A 26,255-nucleotide genomic window follows, 5' to 3' on the forward strand; every position below is an offset into this window, starting at 1 on the left:
TATTGTATGCTTTTGTTACTACATTTATCGACAATCATTGAACATAATACTTGATATTTATTGCTCTTGAATACGGGCTCATTCCACTAGTCTCCTTCAATTTTAGATCTAGAATTTATTATTTTTAGCTATGATTCACCCTCTATTTCCTTACTTATTAGTTTAACAAAAAGCTTAACACTTTTTGGTCAAACACCGGTACCTTGCAATATCCACAGAATTCCCCTTATCTACAAACTCTTCTAAAAGTCTGTGTCTGTGAGTTTATTTCAAGATTATATTTGCGAAATTCATAATTTTAATATTTATACATCTTGGACCTAACCTACTCACGGAGTAAACAATAGTTGAACGTGCCTTTGGTGATATCCGATAAAGAAAAATAGCAAAATAAAATAATCTTGAACAATTTTCAAAGTCAGAGACATCATATTCTTGGTCTACGATTTTATCTTCCAAAACAAGAACGACTCTTGTGGAAAAATAGATAAGAAAAGACAAGAACGACTCTTCATTTTCTTTCACCTTCTTTTCAAAACGAAGACAATTTATAGTGTTTTTTTTAACTTGTCATCCGTTATATATTTACGTAAAAAGACAATGTGAAACAAGCCTTTTTATCTGTTTAAATTGTTTTCAATGTTACTGAAGCAATGCATAAAAAGAGTCAAAAGAAGGCTAACCAACCAAATAGGAAGATCTCTTCGTTTTAAGTACTTAGGGTCAATAATCCAGGGAGATGGGGAAATAGACGGGGATGTTACGCACCGTATTGGAGTGGGGTGGATGAAATGGAGGTTAGCGTCTGGAATCTTGTGTGACAAAAATGTGTCACCGAAACTCAAAGGTAAGTTCTATAGAGCGGTGGTTAGACCGGCCATGTTGTATGGGGCTGAGTGTTGGCCAGTCAAGAAGTCACATATCCAGAAGATGAAAGTTGCAGAAATGAGGATGTTGAGGTGGATGTGTGGGCTCACTAGGCTGGATAAAATTAGGAATGAAGATATTCGGGAGAGGGTGGGCGTGGCTCCGGTAGACAACAAGATGCGGGAAGCGAGGCTTAGATGGTTCGGACACGTGCAGAGGAGAAGCCTAGATACCCCGGTTAGGAGGTGTGAGCGGTTGGCTTTGGCAGGTACGAGAAGAGGTAGAGGGCGGCTTAAGAAGTATTGGGTCGAGGTGATCAGACAGGACATGGTGCGGCTCCAGATTTCCGAGGACATGGCTCTAGATAGGAAGGTGTGGAGGTCGAGCATTAGGGTTGTAGATTAAGGGGTAGTCGAGCATTAGTGTTGTAGGTTAAGGGGTAGTCGGGCAGTCGATTTATGTTGTGTTTCAGACTTTTGTATAATATTTGTGGTACTGCTTTCCATCTATTTGATGTCTCTCACGTTGCTGATATTATTTTTTCGGATTTTGTTGTCACAAATCTATTGTCTCAGAGCCGAGGGTCTCCCGAAAACAGCCTCTCTACCCCCTTCGGGATAGGAGTAAGGTCTGCGTACACTTTATCCTCCCCAGACCCCACTGAGTGGGATTTTACTGGGTTGTTGTTGTTGTTATCTTCTAAAAGGGTAACACAATGGACAACCAATACTACCAGCCGTTGGATCAAAGGAAAATTTTGCCAGCCTAAATCCACGCCGTTGTCCTGCCGACTGAACGTAATAAACATGCGTACAACTAACACTCTGTTTGGAACATTGTTACCCATCGTTTTATAATGTATTGTATTGTATCGTTTTGATGGATACAACGTTTGGATAGACTGTATCGTTTGTTGTTGTTAAATAACATCTTTATTGTTTGGTTTGACTGTATTGTACTGTACTGTACTGCTAAGTTTACTAAAATACCCTCAATTATTTTAAATACGATGCTTATTAAGAATTACTCATAAAAATAATTTATTCATTTGACCTCCGCATCATCCTCACAGGGAATCATCATCCTACTATAATAGCGAAAGCCCCAAATCGGTTTCATACAAACAAACAAAAAATTCACAGCCCCATCAAAGTAGACAACGGACCTTGAGTTCCTGACCATTAATGTGGCAAATAATCCACAACTTAAAGTGCATAATATAATAAACTTTTCTAGCAACATGACATATAAAATTCGTATCGATCTAGTCAAAGTCTATAAAATCCTCAATAGCTAAAGCATAAATAATGTTAGTCTAACTCAATTGCCAGGTGACGACATCAAGGTCAGTAAAAGAAATTTGCGGTCTTCCAATGGGTACCCCATCAGTGTGTGACACAAGTCTGCATGTTTGCAAAGAAATATATAAGCTTTCATGTGCATACTAAGCTCTAAATCCAACACTTGTACCATTTGCCATATCTCACTCTCAAGAATATGTGGCATAGTTGAAAGGCGATTAATTGCATTAGCCAAATTATTCATCCCAACTCTCAACATATCAGCCATGCCTTCAAGATGATTTTGTTTAGATTTTTTTTTCTGCTAGAAGTCGGTACCTCTGAATATGCACTCGATTTACGTGCTTCCTGAGTTGATTGATATTGCTCATGTTGTCCATGCTCCTCGATATTTTCCAAAGAGGCAGCATTCATGGAAATTAGTTCATCTACCTCATCAAAGTCAATGAACTATCACTTGATTTTCTCAAATTATTACGAGCACCCCTTCTTACCATATTTGCTCCAGTCTAAGCTTGCTTTCCAATAGCTCTATCCCTTCCATATAGCTCAATTAGCTTATCATAATTTCTAATCGAATTGTTTCTCCATTCAGCAGCTTCAGGCTTAGCCTACACAAAAAAAAAGTACAATATAATAATGCAGAAAATGAGATAAACATTATAAGATGCAAATAAAGAACAAAACTGCTAAAAATAAATGTACCTATATTAATTGATCCCATACTTCTAATTCAGCATTCCACATATTTGTGTTGGAATCCCATGCAAACCCGCTCATCCCATTTTGAAAGGTGTCATAACACTTGCTATTGTTTTAATATTTCTCATTCGGTTGTGAACTCTCTCCTTGGTAAAAACTTTATCTGAAAATTTTGATAGCATCTCTTTCACTATATTGTCAATCGCGTGTGCAGTAAAAGTTCCACCAACCTTGTTTCCAAGTGTGTGCTCATGATAGAATGCATCAATTAAGGCATCATCCATAGCATTTGACTAAATACAAACAGAAGTGTTATCTGAAAGATTTGTATCGCTTGAGGATGCCTTTGGCCTTTTCGGCATATTAACAACTACATAATTAAGAGATATTCATAAGACTTAATGAAAACTTTATCAGACATAATATTTGTAAGAGTTATAAAATAAAATAAATTCATAGTAATATGGTGTTCATCGACTTAGAAAAGGCGTACGATAAAGTTCCGAGGGAGGTTTTGTGGAGATGTTTGGAGGCTAGAGGTGTTCCCGTTGCCTATATTAGATTGATTAAGGACATGCATGATGGAGTAAAGACTCGAGTGAGGATGGTGGGGGGGACTCGGACCCTTTTTCGGTTATGATGGGGTTGCATCAGGGGTCAGCACTAAGCCCATTTTTGTTTGCTCTGGTGATGGTCGTACTGACGCGCCACATCCAAGGGGAGGTGCCGTGGTGCATGCTATTTGTAGATGATATTGTATTGATTGACGAGACGCGAGAAGGTGTGAACGCGCAATTAGAGGTATGGAGGCAGACCCTGGAATCTAAGGGTTTCAAGTTGAGCAAGACCAAGACAGAATACTTGGAGTGTAAGTTCAGCGGCGAGACTTTATGAGGGGAAGGGGAGGTGAGACTAGACTTGCAGGTCATCTTTAGGAGAGGGAGTTTTAAGTACCTCGAGTTTATTATTCAGGGGGATGGGGAGATTGATGGAGATGTCGCACATCGTATTGGGGCGGGATGGATGAAATGGAGACTCGCTTCCGGTGTTTTGTGTGACAAGAAGGTGCCACCGAAACTTAAGGGTAAGTTCTACAAAATGGTGGTCAGACCAACGATGTTGTATGGGGCTGAGTGGGGCTGAGTGTTGGCCAGTCAAGATTGCTCATGTCCAAAAGATGAAGGTAGCAGAGATGAGGATGCTGAGGTGGATGTGCGGGCACACCAGGTTAGATAAGATCAGAAATGAGGTTATTCGCGATAAGGTAGGGGTGGCCTCTATTGAGGACAAGATGAAGGAAGCGCGGCTTAGGTGGTTTGGTCATGTGAGGAGGAGGAGCACAGACGCCCCGGTGAGGAGGTGTGAGAGGTTGACATTGGAGGGCCTACGGAGAGGCAGAGGTAGGCCAAAGAAGAGGTGGGGAGAAGTGATTAGGCAAGACATGGTGCAACTTCAGTTGACCGAGGACATGACTCTTGATAGGAAGGTATGGAGGTCGAGAATTAGAGTAGTAGAGTAGGTAGTGTACAATGTTCATAACTTTAGTATTGGCACGCAGTCTCATTTTCTGTTGGTAGTAGGTTTTTATGACTAACCATTGTTTTCCTTCATTGCTGATCACTTTACTGTCTTGTTGTGTTATTCTGCTTTTATATGGCTTTTTGATATTGTCTCTTCTTGCCTATATTTTTATTAATGTGGTATTCATACTATCTTGAGCCGAGGGTCTATTGGAAACAGCCTCTCTATCCTCACAAGGTAGGGGTAAGGTCTGCGTACACACTATCCTCCCCAGACCCCCACGGTGTGGGATAAATACTGGGTATGTTGTTGTTGTTGTATTTATTCCATATACAAGCAACAAATCAGCCACACTCCAACTTTGCATTGATGACAAGTTTCTAATAGTGCAGTTGTTTTATTTGGACGAAATCCCACAAACCCGTAAAACTTTCTTGGCTAATCCTAACTTTATATTTGTGGGAGTTGAGGTTGCTAAAGATATACTAAACTAAAGAATGAGTATGGTTTGGTTTGTAATAGAAGGGTTGATATACGTGATGTTGCTGAGAGTAAGTGGCCTGGAAGGTTTTCTCGTCCAGGATTAAAAGATCTTGCTCTTGAAATATGTGGTCTTTATATGTGTAAGCCAATACATGTTTGTCAGAGTAATTGGGATGCAAGGGTTAAGTTTCATGGTTTTCTACCATGTAGACATGACATACTTCCAGAGAAACAGATACCATGATTAATCATTAATCCAAGTTCTTAATCTTAATACAGTATCCGACTTTAGATATCATTATAGTGTGAAGAAGATGGATGATTGTTACAACAGAAGCCACACATAATTCATGTTTTATATTTTTTGTCGGTTTTGACTGTATCAAACTAATAACTTGATGCTACACTTTAAACCATGATATTAACTTGATAACTTATATCACCAGAACATATAGTTTGCAAAGATCATAGATGAACTAACCAGAAAAAATACACAAGAAAAGAGATGGAAAACTAACGTGCTGTTTGAGAAAAAGTATTATTAATAAGTTATGGAGAAGACAAAGTACGAATCTTGATTAAGCAGAAGAAAATTGAATAGATATTTAGAAAACTAATTTTCAACCAAATGTCACTACAGAAATTATTTTAGATTTTTAGAAAAGAGATGGAAAACTAACCTGTGAAAACTCTTGTTTGGAAAGAGACGAAGTAACCATGGAAGTACGTAGTTGAGTAGTTGCACGGCAGAAAGAAGATGGAGACAAAGTACTTATTGGTTTGGTGAATATAATATAAATAATAGGATAAAGGGTAAACTTGAAATATAGAATAATAAGTGTGGACGTAATTGGAAAGAAAAATACAGAACAATCCCACCACACCGATTTGATTGTTTCATAAAATGGGGTTTTTCACTGTTCCGGAACAATGGATTTAACAATACGATACAATCAGTTTTATATTAACAATCAAAACAAACATTGTATCTGGGGTAACAATACAATACAATACAATATAACGGGAAACAACCATCCAAACAATACGTAAGCTGTTATTTTTCCCCCTCAAAGTGCAGCTTAAAGAAATCTAGAGATTGGTGATAGCAGCCCCAGATTGTATAGTACCAGCCAAAATATGCTGCCTAACAGTGGCGGAGCCAGATTGTTTTCTAAGGGATGTCAAAATATATACAAAATAACATCCGAAGTAATTAAGGGGATTCAACATATAATGTATATGTATAAAAGTAAAATTTTGACTCGAATACAGTATTATTTTCCGGCGAAAGAATATCAATTGACACCTCTTAGACTAAGGTGGTTCCGCCACTGCCAACACCAATGGCTTTGGAGTTTTTACGTTATGTTCTATCCAAGTTTTGTCATTGCAACAAAATATGCTGATCCACGGTCTTACATGTAAAAAAAGAAGTCTTAGAAGAGCTCCATTAACCGACAGCTTATGTGCTCACAAACATTCTTGTGCTGCTCCAGAGATGAACATATTACATTCCCGCTAGCTGCAATTGCAAACACTCACAAATTTTTACACTATATATCCTACTGACAAATTACATTGATCAGCCTCCAAAGTCCAATTCAACATAGCAATCTCTCGAGAAAAAGAATGATGCATCAAGAAATTACAGCTAATAATTGCATAAAAAATTGCGTAGAGAAGCCAATATTAATCAGAGTCCTGTGTACTGTATCTTTTTCAGTTGTTTTGCCTTTTCAAACTCTGCCGCATGGAAATTCTTTTCTACTTCCCAAGCTAGTTGAGACATACAATTGAAAGATGATTTTGCGCCCTTTTCGTCAGTAACTTCTCTGGGGAATGGGATACGGGCTTCAAATACATCATTTTGAGGAGACCTGAAGCGGACATCAAAACCTAATCTATCAACCCAGAGCATCTTGGCATCAGAAACCTGCGAGTCCAGCCCCAGAAAAGCAAATAAATAAATAAGTAGCCAAATAATGGTGAAGAAACAACAATAACAACAACATACCCAGTATAAGAAACAATAGACTAGGAAAGATTACATTCCTTGACCTGGAGCACATGTCGCAGGACATTGTCCCATATTGGAAGAGGAAGAGGTTTTTTATGGGTATATAAGCAATTGCTCTTCTTCTAGCTCTTTAAGAGTTGAGAAGAAGGCAAGCCTCGCGCCGCCGTCGTCGTCGCTCGGCTCGGCTTCGGACCAAATTTATTTGTTAATAGTAAAATAACGGATTCAGTCCAATCCGTTTTCAGTTGTGTAACTAAAAATTAAACTACCCTCTTCAATTTTCTTCTTTATTGTTGAGTAAATAGCCATTTATGTTATGGCATTTATGCTGTGACCGTTTTGCATAAACAGCCATTCTGAAGAGTTGCACCTCTTCAGATTTTAGCCCAACTTTGGCTATAAATACAAGACTATTCTGCTCAGAATTTCCATACGAATTTTCTGAGTTCTTCTCCTTTCTTCTGCATATTTTAACTTCAAAGGAAGCAACAGTAAGTGTGATTTGCTACCGAACTTTGTGTTCGCTGAAACACTGAGGCTTGAAGTACCACTACACCAGTGTGTAATTCGTTCTATCCTGGGAGGAAATAATCCATAACCTTCGGTACTAGAAGGGGATTAAATTCCTTAAGGAAACACTGTGAATTCAGTGGGCTCGAATTAAAATTCTGTTTCTGTTGTTCATTTTTGTTTATGTTCATTTATATTTTGCAGAATTATTTTACAAATACAGTTTACTAACATAAACTTAGCGAGCTTTTATTTGGTAAAAATGGGACATGGAGAAAATGATCAAATGGTACCTATCAACTAGAAAGAAAGCGAGATAACAATCAAACACAACTCTTGAGCCAGGTAAAAGGGCACATAGCAACTACTAATGCGAACCAGGGCCATCACAATGCTACAGCTAATCCTATTTCATAACCCAAAGCCTAAGCTCCGCAAAGTTCTTCGTATGTTGCTCTTGGAACTCTTATTTTATTTATCTTCAGTTAAATCTACAGTACATTGGTGGTCTATATGCCCCTATACCAACATTATTTTGGACTATTAGAGTTCCTTAATATTCCCTTCGTCTCAAAAATGTTGTCCTACTTTCCCTTTTCAGTTATTGCAAAACGTTATCCACTTCTCTAAGAAGGAAACTGTAAAATATTTCGAACAACTTTTATTCTTTTCAGCACAACTGCAGCCTATAAACTTCTCTACTCTTAAAAAAAGATAAGGGTGGAATTCTGTAATCAATATGCATATGTTCCACAAGTACTGAACAGATCTTATTGTCTACATGAAAACCACACAGTAAATACCAAAATTGTGTCATTTTATATGCATATGTCGGAAGTAAAATATTTTCAAGTAAATAATACAGAAAACTCAAACAGGCTTAGAACTGTTCTATATCGTATTTCAGACGAAAAAGAGAAAGAGAAATCTAAAGATATGAAAGTCGGAATATGAATATGATATAGGTAAAAACTAAAAAAAGTCAAGGTGCGCAAGCTGGCTCGGACACCACCATTATTTATTAACAACAACAACAAATCCAGCTTAATCCCATACGTGGGGACCACCATTATTATTAAACGAACAAAAGAACAAAAAAAATTAACTAACCCGAAACTTGGCTAGTTTATCTTATACTCATGCAAAGGACACTACTTGAAACAGAAAAGAGTTCGCACACCTAGACCTATAATGGAACTAAAGTGAAAAAGAAAAATTAAATTGGAAGTGAGAGAAAGTCAAAATCCATGTTCCCCACAAACCTGGAAATCCAAGTCTACATAGATGCTGCAAAACCGTAATATGTCTTCTCTATTGTGAGTATTTATCTCTTCAATCATTCTTCCTGCAAAGTCCCGAAGAGGATCAGGGTTCGCCAACTTGTAATCTGATGAAGTGACCCAAATTCCATCCTGAAAGTAGTTTATCATCTCATGTTATCATTATGGTAGCTGCAATCAGCAATCAACATGAACTATACTACTTAGGGCGAAAGAACAAACTAGAAGCTGTTTGGTGTGGATGATGTAAATTGTCCTATTATTTAAACAAATGTTATCATATAGTAATTGACTAAAGCTAACCTGTTTTGTTAAATGATAAAAAGGAATACTAACCAAACATGTTATCAAATGGAGATTAAATCAGGTTAAGTAATCTCAACCAAAGAAGCCAAAACAAACCTATGACTGGTTCATGGAAATCAATGAAATAAACCAAAGCAAACAGACAAACAAACCTCTGCAAAATCTTCAAGTTGCAGTACCCGTTCCACAGAAAGCAAAAATAAGTGGTCTTCATCTACTTCATGTCCAAATCGTTTTTTCCAAACTGAATGAAGCTTCTAGAGCAAGAAACTTGGAGTCATCAATAGAGAGTTTAGATTATCATGAAAGATCAAAACTTGGTAAAATTCATCAAAAATAAAGCACCAACTTAGAACATATGACATCATTGAAATTGGAAAAAAAAAGCACAAAGAAGTGAAGTACAACAAATCCAGTCATGCATGGTTACCATCAACTCCACATTATTTGAAATTAGTGAATGGCATCCTTGGAGATAAATGTTTCAGATAACCGCGGGAATATGATATATGTATATTCCTTTATAAATGACAACACTTCTTTTACACTGGCAAAGCATTGAAGCAAAGAAAAATCGCCGGACAATAATGGATATGAAAGATGGAATATCTCCATATTCAATCTATTCCTAGGTATTGCTTCCCTCTAAAGTCCTACATTTCATCACATCTGAGGTGCATAGACAATTTTCCATCTTGTCCTCGTCAGGTGCTGAAAAATCAACTTGCATGCTTTCTTCACTCTCTTTTAGTAACCAAAAGACATTAGCAGATGCTGAAAGACATTATATATATAACTCTAACGATACTGTGCACTTAAACCTTGCTGGAAATTCATCTTAAGAAGTGCAATAGTCAGTGTTAATTCCTAGTTTATGTTTACACTTTTTGCCAGTATATGTATCCATCCCAAATTCCTAATTCCAAAACTCCTATAAGAGTTCGATTGGATAGACAAGTGACATAGCTTTATAGGCTCCATCCAGTATCACCAGGGGCGGAGCTAGCATAGGACTTGCGGGTTCGGCCGAAGCCAGTAACTTTAGTATACATCCTGTATTTGTCTTAAAAAATTCATTGAGTATATATAAATTGTTAATTTAGAACACAGTAACATACATTTCAAAAAACGGAAGGCAGTAACATAAACGGCCTAGAATCTCGAACCCACAAGCTTCAAATAATGGCTCCGCCTCTGAGTATCACCTTTTAGCATATAGTATCAGTAAACCACATAAAAGAACTTTCTAGATATTTGTAGACATAATCCCCAGCGTAAAGAGGAGAAACAAATAGAAAAATCATTTTTTTTTCACCTTCAAAGCTGTGGTATCTTCAGGCTTTTCAAGAGTCCCTTGTACCGTGCACTGTGGAGTCCGCAATCCATATTGCTCTAACTGATATCAAGTTTAAATTTTTCCGTCATCAAAAAATCAAGTTGATAACTTTTAACACAAATGCATAATAATGTTTAAGATGCATCTGTACAGACCTGAACATGGATGGTAGACTTGCAATTGACAGATAATTTGGAAGTGGCGTCATTCAAAAAGAGGACAGGAGTTCCATGTGGATCAACAGCGAAACGGACACCAATGCCTAAAGGCCAACCATCTTGGGTGGGCGCGGATAAAGTTCCAACTGAAGATAATTCCATAATTGTCCTCGAAACTTCAGCTGGGTAGGGTTTCCCATTGTTGGTTTTTTCTGATTGAATTGGCTCGGATAGAACTGAAACTGCACATCTAAGAGGCCCAATTGAACTTTTGGGGAAGGTGAATTGAGCTCTATTCCAGGATTTGGTGAAAGGTAGTGCAATTTTAGAGAGACGCGTCGAGGGAAGAGATGAAGTTGGAAGGTGGGTCGCCATTATCAAGGAATTGGGTAACTTTAGGAGCACAACTCAATGCTGAGAAAACTGAGAAGCAAATCTTTTATCTAAGACGGCTTTTGCAAATTCAGTTCAGAATTTTTCTTTTCTGGTCTTTTTTATTTTTATATTTGTAGGATTAACTACACTGATTTCAAAATAGGTAATCCCTCCCGTTCACAATAAGTGTCAAATTTGCTTTTAGCACGCCCATTAGGAAAATACTAAATTCTATATAAAAATACCTATTATGACTAAACTATCTCTAATTAAATATTTAATGTAAGGAGTAAGAAAACTTTTTAGGGATATGTACATAGGGGTTATTTTGTAAAAACAAATTGAATTCTTTCTTGATTACATAACTGGACACTTATTTTAAACCAAATTGAAAAAGCAAATTGGACACTTATTGTGAACCGAAGGGAGTACTAAGTATTTGTTTTCAAACTACAGAAAATAATTAGAGTTGATATTATTGAGATAGGTCAAAATATACTATTGTTACTTCAAAATACGTGATATTATATTTTTTATCAGAAATAGTTGACAATTAGATTTTCATTGTTTTGACCATTAAAATCAACTAAAGACAGTTAATTTGGATATAAAAAGTATATGCAATATCTAGAGAATGTTCTCAATTACACCTCTTATATCCTAATAAATGTGACCTTATTAATTTTATTGGTCAACTAGTATTAGTATCCGCGCGGATGCGCGGACACTAATCATGTTAAATATTTAAGTTATTTGGATTGTATGTAAATAATCTTAAAATTTACACTTTCTCAGTAAATATAGATAATCATTGGATATTAACTACATGAAAAAAATTAACCATTTCTTCTATTTTTCTTTTTTGATACGATTCTTGCCGGTGTCATTATCCTAAAAATAGTCAGGAAGTAAAATAATAACTCATATTTATGGCAAAACAATCAAATGTTGAGACAATGAATGACTCTTTGGATAAGACTTAACTCTTTTACTACTACTTGAACTCTTATTTTTGGTGTGTTGATATCTCTTAAAAATATTTCTTTCTTAAAATTTCAGTTTCTAAAGCATTATTTTTCAATAATAATTATTTTTGTAATAATGTAATTGAAAATATTATTCTTAGTTCAAAACTTATTTTAGTTGGCTATCTAAAAATATAAAAAATTCTTTAGCTAGTGAATTTTTTTTACTCCATTTTGATATTTGACACCAACCATATTAAATATCTAAGTTATTTGAATTATATGTAAATAACCTTAACATTTAAACATTCTAAATAATTATAGATAATCGTCAGATATTAATTAAGAAACACTACATGAAAAAAGACTAAAATTTTGTCAATTCTAGTAGTGATAATTTTATTTTTGCACTATTCTCATAGGTGTCATTGGAACCTAAAAATAGCCACAAAGTGAAATAATTAACTCATAATTATGGAAGTACAAAGGTTGACACGATATAAACTATTCTTTTATTGCAACGTGACACTTATACTACGACTTGAACTCTTATTTGGTATGATTTATCTTTCAAAAAATATTTCTATTTTGAAATTTCAATTTCTAAAACTTTATATATATTATAATAATGATTATCTTTATAGTGATGCAAGCGAAGATATTATCCTTACTTTAAAATATACTTTAATCGGCTATCTAAAAATTTAAATGATTCTTAGGCCGGATTTATTTTAGTATGACTCAACTTTAAGTTTATCAATATCTCTAGCCCCAGAATTTAAATTTTTAATATCCTATATATACAAAAATTTTGTTCTTTGTATCATTAAATGTTAAATTAGTTGATTATTATTAAACATTGCATATGTTGTCTTAAAATTGTCAAGTAATTTATTTTTCGACACCATAATTGGCTTAAATTTCAATGCAAACTACTCAAATTGCATTCAAATTCAAATTCGAATATCATATCAGTTTGTTAGTAATAGTGATTTTTTAAAAACGACACATAATGTAAATTAAAAAAAAATATTCGAAGATATCCTTATCTTATAATCTATGTATTTGAGTTGAAAAAAAATATTTGAAATCGATGAGATTAACTTTCAAATTTTTTATACTCAACAAAGATGAAACATAAGAAGAAATTTGTTATCATCTTTTATTTCTCGTTTTTAGATCTTTCTAACATTTTTCTCAATATTTATTTTCTTTTATCTTATTTTTTATGTCATTATGTCTTTTGTTACAAAAAATTAATTTATTTCACTATAAAAGGATGAGTTTTGATTAAAAAAAAATTCTACATATGAACTTTAGTTATATTTTTAGTCTTTGGTTGAAATTATTTCATATATTTCTTTTGGCTTTTTCTAATCAGCCTAAATAAGTTCTCACCGACCACTTAATTTAAAAAATTGAATAATGCGTAATTTATATATAATTCATATATAATATGTGTATAATCGTGTGTTATCGGTATATCATCTATTTATATTAGATATAAAAAGTAAACAATAAATATGGCCGGATATTATGTAAATATTCCATAAGATTTCTATTTTTTAAGTTTATCCATGATATAACTTCTATTATAATAATGTTAAAACTCTCTACTAATGTTCAAAAATATCTCATCTTTTTATTATCTTTGAATTAAAAAAAGTAAAGAGTTTTTTCGAAATAATTTGTTTACATTTAAAAAAAAAATATTTCACGTCATACCAATTTTTTCTTTATATATACTCTTTGTTACAGTTAAAAGTCGCTATAGAAACTATCAATTAGAAATCAAATTATCTCTTGTTGAGTTTGAAAAAAAACCTTTCACATAATCTAATAATTCAAAATTAATATTCTTCAACGAAAAAAATATTATACCCTTGCAATATTGGCTTGACTACAGCTAAATGAAGGGGTTTCAGCTTATACCCTTCAATTCCTTGAATGTGCTAAATTGAAATTAATGATAGCAATTGTATAGCCTAAGTTTTGTTATTTGTTTGATGACCATTTATGCAAATTGACTCTTCAAACAAATATTCTTCAAGAAGAAAAAAGAAACACTTTTTTTTTTTTAATATTGACTGATTTTGTGATGTTTCTTTCTCCAGCATGTATGTTTACTTTATTATATATGTAAGTAAACTTTTATTTGGTTTGTAAACTCTTTTTTGTTATTTATATAAATATAGACGTGTACCCTATATATTACATTTATTTTAAAAGAATTTCGTTTTATTCAAATCTAGCTACAGTGTTTCAAAGAACTATACTTATAGCATTTCAAAATGTGAAAGAGTTTTATAGTTATATGGAGTAGTTTTTTTCTTTTTTTTTTTTGCTAGAGGCAAAGTAGTATTTAAATAATTATAAAAAATAACAAAAGTTCCTAACATGATTGCATATGAATATATGATCATTAACCGAATTAAGTATGATAACATGATAAAAAAAGATAAATTTTATTTTTAATTTAAATTCGAATTTTAGAACTTTACTATAAATTCAAAATTATCTTTTAATTCAAATTCTCTCTCTCTCTCTCTCTCTCTCTCTCTCTCTCTCTATATATATATATATATATATATATATATATATATATAATATTGTATTTGTATTTAACTAAAATAGTCAAATATAGAATAAAATTATCATATACTATTGATATTTATTAGCTTGCCACTTGGCTTAACTATAATGTCAATTATATATCGTAACTTTCTTGCTTTAATATATATATAGATATAGATTATTGACATCTTTTTTATATGATTTCTCAATTACTTTCCTAATTAAGTCTAACTATTGATCCATCTTAAAAACCTCGCATCTTTCATTAAATGGAAACTTTTTTTTTCCTCTTCAACGGTCGAGCTAATAATAATACTGTAATCTTTATATTATAGTCTCAAACTTGATTCGATATCTTGCCTTTTTTTTTTCATCCGATACCCACATTGGGCTGCGACTAAATTTGGATTCGCTCTGGGAAGTCCTACATTAGGGTAAAAGCACTTCCAAACAAAGCGACTTCATACCCAGAGATTTAAACCCGAAACCTCTGGTTAAGGATGAAAGAGCATTTACTACTCCACCACAACGCTCGTTGGTGACATCTTATCAGTTACCACTTACCAATAATCATTTCACTTTTGGGGTCTTCTTTCATTACACTGCTATTATTTTTTATTTCAAACTACTGTGCAAGGGCTCTCTTATGATTTACTTTATCTAATGGTTTAGTAAACACACTTAACGTGGGGTTCAATTTTAAGTCCAACACTCCTTTTATTCCTAATGGTGCTAACAACAACACGCTTCAGTCTCAAGCAAATTGAAGTGGTGCAAAAGAGATATAAACAACAAATATATATTCTGCTTAGCTTTCATCTGAATGTCCAGATTCCTAAGTGATCCTCATAAAAATTTACTTGCAACTAGTACTTACACCTTCAATGAATACAAAACACATGTCTTTCACATGCATTTTTATCACTCAACAATGCCAATGCGACCACGATTCTCCCCCCTTGTCCAACAAATTGCTCAATTATTTGATCTTCATGTGTTGTATCAGTGTGTGAAGATTGTGTTTATATATCTATATTTTAAGGAAGGAACATATCATGCAACCTCGGAAAAACACTAGGACATTTCCTGACTCTTAACTGTATTTTTGCTCTAAATAAACCGGGCTCCATAAAGACAAAAAAACTAGGACATTTCCTGCAAAATGCAAATACTCGCCCTACAAAAAGGTACTCAACTACAGAAGATCATCCAAAAGAAGTTTTAAGGTTTTCTATCAATAAACATTAAGCTTTTTAGTTGGACTATCCTGGTCAATGTCAAGAGAAACCAACATGAAAGGTAACTAATCCAGTTTTTGTTTCAAAGTATAACGAAAGAAGAATAGAAAGCACAGATGTTGATGGAGAAACAAAACTAGCAAAACAAGAGGTGAATGCAGCTCTTCAAATTTTCGCTTCACCTTCTCTTGGTTTATGCGTAGAAACGACCCACCATAACCTGCAAGGACACGAAATTAGACATCATTCATGACTTCATGATAATAATGCTTACATAAAAAGCTTAGACACACTCGAGGAAATGTTTGGTGTGTAAAAGGCTCCCCGTGAAGGAGGGGTGTGTGATAGGGATTTGGCTACAAGCCCCGGGGAGATGTAAAACTATGCATTGAGCCTACATAAAACTCATCCACAACAAGAACAAGAGGAAAAAGAATAATTGAAACTACTGGGATGGACCTTTTAATCTACATTAACCTGGAGAAGCTTAGAACCAAAAAAGGAGAAACAAAATACAAGATTCATGTCCGAGATAATAACTATTCTATTTAAACTTGCAGGATATAAGCGAGTCCTCCATAAATGCTTCATAATAGTACTTATTTGAGTGAAATAGAATCTGACACTTCAAATTCATAGTTGGCACTTGGCACCAACAGATATTCTGAAAAAGGAAGTGGTAATTTTGGCATCAAAGAAGTAGTAAGAACCTGGACCAGGTTTGCTGCAACCAGATGACCATTAACTCGACCTCCAACAGCAACACCAGATGAACCAGCACAGAGTATAGTCAGTGGTCCTTCTTGCTGAACTTGACCATCTTCAGATATAATATATTTTCCCTGAAGCTTTATTATTGAAAATGAACCCTGCAGGATGACATGTATAAGATAAGTATCTTAAGAGTTCAAGATAGGTAAATTCCATTATTCCAATTTACAGAGCAAGAATGGTTAACCAACGATGAAATTTGATAAGCAGAATGAGCAACATAACAGTGCCTTATAATTGATATATATCTTTTTATACTATTGGTTATTTTCCTTCTCAAAAACAGTGCCTTCAACAAAAAATTCCAAGAGGCATGGAAGGGCACTCCCAATTTTAAATAGTTTATTTCAGAAACTTCATAATTACAGTCAAGATCCATATTATTACTAACCTTCCTTTTAAGTGATACAGTTTGCACGAGTTGTGGAGTCTAATATCTATATTTGACTCAAATAATAGAAGATAATTAAAAAGGTTAGTCTTTAGGAAAGTAGGGAAGCATCACATAAGAAATATTAATATAACTAAAAGGTTAGTTTCATAGGGAAACATGACATCATATTTAATTTTGTTGAAAAATGAAGTTCAAGCATAAAACTTGTGAAAGTCGAGCAAAATAATATCATTATATGTCAAAGATTTTGAGGTTCAGATTGGACTCTAAGGAACCCATAGACAGTTATCACGTATTTGTCCCAGAAGAAACAGGTCTGCACATGACAAAGCGTGTTTAAACCTTTAATGGGGCATTTTACACAATTCAACACTTCCAAATTGAAAGTCTGTTACAAAAATTAGGAAGGAGGACTACTTTTGATAAAGAGGAAGGAGGACTACTATTTCGTAAATAAGCGCCGTACTTAACAAACTTTCCAAGAACAGACTTGGTGTACACCCTTTCTAATATTAAAGTTAATAGATTTCAAAACAACAGTTTTACAGATTACCACAATTATAAGTGAGAAAATGTAAAGTTATATTCGTATCTAATTACCACAACTAACTGTTTAGGTTATCTGTGCTAAATTAAGATGCCGAATCTTTTATGTAGTTACTAAAACGTTTACGTTATACTCTCAATAAAACAACTTAATGATCTTGGAATAGTGCTATTTAGGTTAGCCAAATTGATTCTTCATGAGGAAACATAACACTCCGACAGGGCAGAGAGAGTATTTACTACTACAAATATTTTTATCCATATTTAACATCTTTTTTTTTTTTTTGAGTTATCACAATACTTTAGTATATCTAATTTATGAAACTTAATAGTTAATAATTCCTTAGCTACGTCATCTTAACTAGTTTGCGACATATTAAATTTATTTTATTACCTTATCCAATGCTAATTATTGTGGCAGTAATGTGTTTAAACCCTTTTGACCAACCATGCATACTCGTCGAGTCTAATGAATGCAAATTATAGTATCTATAATGAGAGTGTCATAACATTTTAGTTTAAGTATCTTATGAAACTGAGTCGTTAAGACTTCCTTAGCTACGGGATCCTAAATAGTTTAAAGTATATTGAGTTTATCTTATTAGCTTAACGAATGCTAATTATTATGGTGCCTAATATGTTCAGTATCTTTAGACCAAACATGCACACTCGTCGAGTGCAATGAATGGATTCCCACTTATCTCACTGAAGAAAAAGAAATTTCCTTTTTGAGATTACCATCAACAACGTTTATTCCAATTTAACTACAAGAGGATCAAAGACCAGAAACGTGAATAAATGTCAAACACACTTCAAATCTTTGTTTCGACTTCCTTCCTGGTCCCACCCGACAAAGAAAAAGACAAGGAACAGAATGGCTCCATTGACACGCTTCTGTTCATTATTCTTTCTCTGCCTTGTATTAAAGAAACACTAATACATTTTAACGTTAGTGGAGCAAACTCACAACTTTAGACCCCAGATTGGTGTATCCATTTCGTGACTTGCCCATAAGTCAAAAGTTCAAACACCATACAGCTCGACTCACATTTGAGCTCACCTAACATAAATAAAAGAAGCCTGGCAGGCTTGAGTTTAGCTTAGCCTTCTTAAGCTGTATTAAATCTAGATTTGCCTTCTAAATCCCAAGGAAATCATTTAAGTTAAATGCATTATTTCGAAGTCACACCTTATTAGGCTCTAGCATTTAGAACACAAAACGTAGCTTCTAAACCTAATGAGATTCCTCTTACCAGTAAGAATTCTTACACACATGACATTAGAAATCTCCTTTGCATATCTAGAGAACACATTATGCGCACTACCTATTAAAGGAGAAAAACAGGAATAACGCAAATAAGATAATCAGGTACCTTATCTGAAGCTGATGAATTTTCTGTATCCATTATCGGGTCCAAAACTGAACCAGTAGCTGACAAGATAATGCCCATCTGCGTGCGACCATGGGAACTAACAGAATTATTGGTGCTGTTCCGAAAATAAGACAGAACTTTTTCTCCAACATCCTGAAAGGTAAACGGAGTTCTTTGAGTGCACTTCTATCACCCACTATATACGGCTTGCCTACTTTTGTAAAAAACCTCATTGCTTAGTCAAAAGAAAATGGAGAACATGAAAGAAGTACATTTCCAATTCTTTATCAAACAAATCTGAAGCGGTAATAAACTAATGAACATGACAACCATTGGGAAGATTAACAGAAGGTCCGCAATCTAACTGGTCTTCACTGATTGCTACTACCCATAGAGAAGTTATAAAACAAGACATAATACATAAAACCATGTTAGTCTTTTACTACCATTCAACAGGATGGCTAAATTTAGTATGTCTAACAAATGGAGGGAGGAGAAAAACATCATGATGACCGCCCCGAGCTACGTAGCATTTCACATTCCTATTTTTATTAAGTTCATATTCTTGTCTATATATTTCGTTTACAGCCATCTGGAAGGCCACTGCAATTATCCTTTAGGCCTCTAGGCTTATAAAATAAGGTAGAAAACCCACATCCTTTGTTATTACTATAGAATATATCAGCCACATTGTTGATCCAAAATTTAAAAATTAAAGCTTACGTAACAAATTTATTACCCTAACTACTTTCACTCTTATTTGTCAGGGAACAAAAGTGCATGTCGGGTTTTCTGCAAGCATATTTAAAACCCTAGAGATATGCTTCACGAATAGCAGTTTTTGTTCCATATGACCTGATTTTCTCGATGATATCAAGATATATGTATCTGACCTCAACTTGTTTAGGATTGAGGCATACTTGATTGATTCAATATACACAACTACCTAATATAACCTACACCAACAGTACTACACATAGGTAACGTATCCAATTTTCTTTTTTTCCAGATCATAATGATCCACTTATTAGATTAACACTAAGCTAGTATGCCAAAAGAGGCATTTCCAACTGCAAAAAGATACAGCAATATATAATGGTCAAGCCAGTAATGTAATCTTCAAACATTGGGTGCCTTCTGTTTACGAATGAGAACTTAATCAATTCTTCTTTTAATATTATAATATTGAGCGTTGAAAATTACTTACATAAGGTACATGTAGCGACTGCTGGATAATAAAGTCAGAACTGCAATAGTAAAATGTCAAAGACACGGGTGATGTAGGGTTTTGGTAAGACTTAATAATTTCAGGTAGTACAGTAATTGCCGTAAACTTTATATTTATTTACTTCTTTTCTTTTCTTCCTTTTTTTTGTAAATTCAGATGCTTAATAAGTATTGCATCTTCCTTCCAGCGAGCTTCTGACATTACTCAGCAACTAGGCAGAAAATGATTTTTCAAAAAATAGTGAAATATTACCTCTGGAAGAATTCTTGCCACTAATCTATCAAAACAAAAATATTCGTTCTTCTATTATTTAGCAAGTTCCCTTACGAGGTAAGAAGCTCCAAAGAGAATTATAGTCTCCTAATTTTGAGTATGGTTTTGCACTAAATTTCTACAGAAAACGTCGAAAAGTGACACCTCTATCATGGCCAGAGACAAAACAGTTAGACTTGCTAATGGAAAGTCATACAATAGGTAAGCAGTCAAGATATCAGCAGTGAAATTGTGTTTCTGGGAGTAGCCCAAGGGTGTTAGAATGAAGACCACAGGAGACCAGGGTTTGAATCCCAACAGAAATAAAAAGCTAAGTGATTTATTCATATCCACCTAAGTCAATGGGGGCAAAGTTATACGGTACCTATATTGGTGGAAGGATGCAAGTACTCAGTGGAAATATTTGAGGGGCACGTACATTGGCCCGGATGCCACTGTTATATTAGAAAAATATTGGTTTCAAGGATTGCAAGTACTTTAACCTGCTTGAAAACATTGTCGGAAACACAAAGAGCCATATGAAAAGGATACATGCAGTTTAAGCCCAAGTTTCTAGGATAGACCAAGGACAAAGGATCTTTAGCTGAAAGGTTTGATCAACAGTCTGAGATTCTAGAAAGCTTCCAAAACTTTAACTGTGCTATGAACAGTGTTTAGTGGTTTGGTTAGGAAATGAAGGTTTTATAAACAGAATGAGAACTTTGTGAAAGGTTCGGCTCTATGCTTAGGTTTTGGCGGTGACAAGAAACCATCAGCAGCAAAGAATGATTTGAGCGAACGAAAATAAAAAGTCACCTTCTTAGAAGATAGTGAGCATAAAACTTATCCATTTCAAAGAATGAGCATAAAACTTATGGCCTTAGTCTCCATCCGTTGTCCATTTAAAGTTATTAAAATTCAGCTCCTTGGTTCAATTTACCATGCTAAAAGTCCAAGTCTCCATCCACAAAGCAATGCCATATTGTCATTATGAAGATGATGAAGCAACTAAATCAAGGAGACAGAAGCACGCTTGGTGGAATCGGAAACGCATTACATGAAAAGGACAACGAGATAATTAAGGATTGCACCAGAACAAAAGCATACTAGATGACAAGGTAAGAGATATACTTTTCTTTCACAAATAGACAAGGCAAGAAATACACCAATGTTAGAGAAGAAAATAGCACAGAGAACAAGAAAGTTTTTCATGTCCAAAAGAATATGAACACTGGAGAAGTACAAAAATGAGACCTCTCCTAGATTGATAATCAAGGAATCCGCAAGTAACCCTTCATGCTTTGGTTCTGCAAGAATAAATGTAATAAGAGTGTTTAGTTTCAGAATTTAAATATGGAGTATTACATGAATGTTCTGTTACGGGCACAGCATAAATATTCAACTGACAGAAGCATTGAATATGACATACGTGTCGAGGAGCATCAATGTAAAATATGCAAACAGTTCTAGAAAAAGCATATATCTATAGAACCATATGATCTGGGCAGCACAAAAGCATTAGTCCCCACCAAAATTAACAGCATTAGATCGCAAAGCAAATGGGGATTATAAGTTAGAGAGCTTTGAGACACATAACACGCAGTCCTCTTTATTCTTTCTGCACAGACACATTCAACCTGACCTCATGAAAAATACTTTGAGCAATAGAAATTTTAAAAGAGCATAGATTGTGCAACTAATAACAATAGAATTTGTACATTCAACTTGCTTTCCAACTTTTTTTTTTCTTTTTTGTTCACCAGGGGGATGGTGTCCAGATTTTCTTCCTTTTCTCTTTTTGGCTGATAAAAGGATTGGAGAAAGATATAAAACCCCACTCCTTCTCCTTTTGAGTGGGAGAGGGTGAAAAAGAAAGAAAGACACCATTGTCCATAATCCTTTTCTTTCCTTAGTAGAGATTCTGCAGAATCTAGAGGTTTTGAAGACACGGGACATATGTGAAACAAAACTAAAAAAAAAAATCAACAATTATACAACCAAACAAAAATTGGATAGCCAGTACCATCAGTGCGAGCTTTCATCTTTCTGGGTCGTCGAGGTCTAGCCGAACTTCCAGAAAGCGAAGGTGCCTCGAGGGCAAGCACACATGTCTGATCCATCCCCTTACCAATAGAATCCTTGCCCGTGTTCTCTCCCATTTTAGTGTTTTTTTTTCACCACTCAAGAGTTGAAACTGTTGTTCTATGTTGAATCTTCTGTTTTGACACAACCAAGGTGAAAATATTTGTAGGCTTTAGGGGTTTTCTAACCAAGCCAGTTACTTAGTTATCAATAAAGCAATCCAGTGACTAGATTACAGACTGAAAAAGTAATAAATGCAGCCTATTTGTTTTCCATCTATTGGTTCTCCCAAGTAAGCACGGAATTGAAATAAGCCCCAGATTGGAAAATCCTTGACTATTTTCTTTTTACAGATATAATCCTACTTATAGGCATTAATAAAGCGCAATCCAAACTTTAGTGTTCAATTGATCAGGCTTGATCAATATAGCGGTACCCAAAGCAAGGTAGACTTCCTTCGCCCTCTATCCCCAAACCACTACCGAAACAAAATAAAACAAGAAAGACGCATCTAATCAAGGACTATAGTGACATCTTGAGAAGGTTTATACCTACATTGTTGACACATTAAGGGCACCTCAAAAGGCAGGCGAATATCAAGTGCCAACAATTCTAATATACATTAGGTGACAATGAGAACAGAACTAAATTCCCATATACAGTCAAATTTTGAACAAGCTAAAGCTATGCAGTTAACACGTGCTAAAGCAATGCAAGAGATTACCAAAATCCAAAAGTAGTAATGTAATCAAGTCTACAATTACTTTAAGAACACCTATCAAAATATATAAATAAATAAATAAATAACCATATTAGTTTAAATATTAGTGGGAACCAGTTAAATACCTTTCCATATTTTCCCTGATTCTAGATATTCACCTTGTTTTTCATAAGCATCTCAATAAACTGAACTAGAACCCCAAATTACCTTTTCTTCATTCTGCCAAAAAAAGAGAGGGAATAAAAAAGAGGCCAATAAAAAAGCTTATTAATTTACCTGAAGAACCACTAATTTCTATCAAATATTAAAATAAAAATACCTGAGGAATTATGGTTTTCCTATTTCGAATGTTCTACACATAATGGGAATAAGTAAAACACTGACGAAAGGCCTCGTTTATCTTATGCTTCGTCAATAAAAGGAAGTTGTTGTTTAATCCTCCAATCAAAATAGAAATCAGAGGGCGAGTGAGATCCATCGACTCTGAAGGAAGCAAGTGGTTTGTCGGTAATTGACGAAATTACCCTCAATTTCAGGTACATTTCAAGGGTATTATAGTAATAGAAACATTACCCGGGTATAATAACGGAGCCAGCGTAGTAATCCGTTCTGGTCAATCGAAGAAAGTGGAGGAGGAGAAATGGCGTCGAATGCAGCGGCACCCTTTTGGAGAGCGGCGGGGATGACTTACATAACATACTCGAATCTGTGTGCCAACCTGGTCAGGAACTGCCTTAAGGAACCCTACAAGACCGAAGCCTTGAATCGGGAAAAGGTCCACTACTCCATCTCCAAATGGGTCGATGGCAAGCCTCAGAAACCCAGTAAGCAATCCGCTTCCTCTCTTTTTTGCTTTTTTGGTATAAAGTTAAGATACTTTGGTCTCCTTAATACTGATTTGACTGCTTTCACACAGCTTTAGATCGCTTAGTTTCATTTTCGTTTCAAATTCGCTTATTAGGGATGGACGTGTATTTATTTTAGGGTCTTCTATATGATTCTGGCAAATTTGTTATTTTGAGGTATCATAAGTAGCTGTTTGTTTTGAGGTTTCATTTTCCCAGGTTTAGTCTTCTGGGAAAATGAAAATTAAAGGACATTCGGTTTTCTCATTCACCATTTCAGTTAGTTTAAGACAGGTTTCTACAGATCAAATCTTATAGTTAGACTGAGGGACCAATTTATGTGGTAAGAGATTTTCCGCCACTAACTTATATAGAAGGGAGGTGGATTTTGAGTGTTGTTAAGTTTGCATTGAGCTCTATTAATCAGTGATCTCAGAGCCAACTGATTTTGTTTTTTGATTTTTGGTTCTTCCCTTTTGGTCATTTAGCTTATGCTGGATTGAGTATTATTCGTCCTAACATATGTCCCTTCTTGCCATTGTTCTAATTTAACTATTTGGTATTTGGTTTCTCCTCTTTGTCAAGTTATAAATAGCAATCACAGATATCTTACCAATCCAGTTGGGTTTTTTTTCTAAATAGTGTTAAATACTTCATTTTCTTATCCAACCAAGCCAACCATAAATTATTCTAATTAATTTGGTACTGCTCAAGGATTATATGTCCTCAAGACATGATCCTTTCTTGCCACTGTTGTCTAATTCAGTTATTGTGTTTTTGGTTTCTTAACTCTTTGTTGTTTAGCACTTTAGCTTATAATGGATTTGACTATGTCCTCAAGACATGATCCCTTCCTGCCGTTGTATACGCAGCACAAATTAATTCCAGTGCAGTGACACATCTTACCACCATCTGCTCTAGTTATAGCTGATTTTTCAACTAGAACAATACTATCATTCTGTCTCCAACATCTTATCAATCATCAGAACATATATCATGTTAGTCAAGGTCTTAGATTTCCAGGAATGTGCTGGATTTGGTTTCTCTTATAGGCATTAAAATTTTCTGTATTTAACTCTTTTTGGCTGATAGAGGATTAACCAAGTGTTCAAACATAACCTTGTCTGTCCTTATGCGCTCCAGTTCTTGTCTTGGCTCATTATGAAAAATATATAGTGTGTTTAGTTGTCCATGTTAATATGTCACCTTGAAAAACTATTACTTTTTAGTTATCTTCCTGCCTTCGGTTGAGTAGAAAGTCAGGGGGCATATGATAAAGGGACGGGCCGTAGTGATGGTGCTTTGGTGATATTTTGGGGTATTGAAAGTTTGATATCATGTTTACCACGGACCCAGTTCAATGTCTTATTTGTTTTTAAAACTGAGATGTACGTCTTGAGTGAAACAGAACTGGATAGAGATGGAAGTGGAGGATCAGAATGGTGAGACTCTATTAATTGATATTAACGGGTGACTGTAATCTACAGATATGTTACCGACATCCATCTATGCGCTCTTTATATTTGGTTTCTACATGCTGGATCAATAAATGGTTGAATTTATGAAAATATAGGAATCTTCAGAAAAATTAAAAAGAGTAGTCTTATTAGCATGGCTGTTCACAATTTGGTGTGGTGCCTTGGATATATAAAATAAGCAAGCCACCACTTAAAGATTGGTACAATAAGGCTGAAGACAAAAGTCGTGCACTTGTGTCTTATGTTCAATTTGCTACTTAATTCGTGTATTTACATGCAGGATTAAGTTAATATTTCTACATGATTGTTGTGTGTTCCTTTTGGTGTTTCAGATATTTTTTATTTTGGTGGGTTGAGGGGTGTTGAGGATGGATTTGACTAGTCCATGCATTCGTTATTTGCTTTACTTGTCTTATTAGCTTGAGAAATACTAGTAGTTTGCTTACTGATAAACGTTTTTGCCTGTCTTCTTCACAGCCATCCGCTCAGACACTCCGGAAGATTGAAAATAAGGTTGAATATCAGGCATTGTTTCTTCTTTTGAGTGAATTTTGTACTGCCTTGGCACTGTACAGAGTGCTCATCTGCTGGAGGTTGAATTTAGGACATTTTACTTTCAATAATATGGCCAATAGACTTTGATCTTTTCTGTTGGATGGAAATGAGATAATCTTTCTTGTGTTTATGTTGAATCTTCTATTTTTTTGAAATTCAAGTGAATTAATAATCACTAATTTGCAATTACGCCTAGCGGCACAAGGATGCTGTAGCCTGTGGTTGAGTAGGCGAGAAGTTAACAAAATTTTGCTCGTAGCTAAATCGACTGTCTGAAACTGGTCGTTTTAGACATTGCCCTGTCTAAAGAAATGTGAAATTCTTCTTCGTGTCATTTCTGGAATTTCTATCTTTATAAGGAGAGCCAAGTCTTTGGG

General features: G+C 34.7%; 3 protein-coding genes across 4 annotated transcripts; 1 reads left to right on the plus strand and 2 right to left on the minus strand.

Moving 5' to 3' along the window:
* Nucleotides 6,262-10,959, minus strand: LOC109210867 (glutamyl-tRNA reductase-binding protein, chloroplastic). 2 transcript variants are annotated; one of them, XM_019374351.1, is made up of 5 exons: nt 10,479-10,959; nt 10,303-10,383; nt 9,140-9,241; nt 8,664-8,813; nt 6,262-6,807 (listed from the first exon to the last, which is right to left on the minus strand). In XM_019374351.1, exons 1-5 carry the CDS (start codon nt 10,854-10,856, stop codon nt 6,568-6,570), a joined length of 951 nt encoding a protein of 316 aa, XP_019229896.1. In that variant the 5' UTR covers nt 10,857-10,959; the 3' UTR covers nt 6,262-6,567. The 2 variants fall into 2 exon arrangements, with proteins under 2 accessions (XP_019229896.1, XP_019229890.1); XM_019374345.1 differs by having other exon boundaries at nt 9,140-9,244; nt 10,479-10,958.
* On the minus strand, nt 15,530-23,485 carry LOC109210882 (AT-hook motif nuclear-localized protein 8-like). Its single transcript, XM_019374361.1, has 6 exons — nt 23,320-23,485; nt 23,126-23,219; nt 21,452-21,504; nt 18,718-18,870; nt 16,344-16,502; nt 15,530-15,853 (listed from the first exon to the last, which is right to left on the minus strand). Exons 4-6 carry the CDS (start codon nt 18,793-18,795, stop codon nt 15,827-15,829), a joined length of 264 nt encoding a protein of 87 aa, XP_019229906.1. The 5' UTR covers nt 18,796-18,870; nt 21,452-21,504; nt 23,126-23,219; nt 23,320-23,485; the 3' UTR covers nt 15,530-15,826.
* LOC109210893 (ATP synthase subunit epsilon, mitochondrial-like) lies at nt 23,589-26,053 on the plus strand. Its single transcript, XM_019374368.1, has 2 exons — nt 23,589-23,824; nt 25,801-26,053. The coding sequence occupies exons 1-2, from the start codon at nt 23,641-23,643 to the stop codon at nt 25,827-25,829; spliced, it is 213 nt and encodes a 70-aa protein (XP_019229913.1). The 5' UTR covers nt 23,589-23,640; the 3' UTR covers nt 25,830-26,053.

This window comes from Nicotiana attenuata, chromosome 2 (genome assembly GCF_001879085.1).
Source record: "Nicotiana attenuata strain UT chromosome 2, NIATTr2, whole genome shotgun sequence".
NCBI lineage: Eukaryota > Viridiplantae > Streptophyta > Magnoliopsida > Solanales > Solanaceae > Nicotiana > Nicotiana attenuata.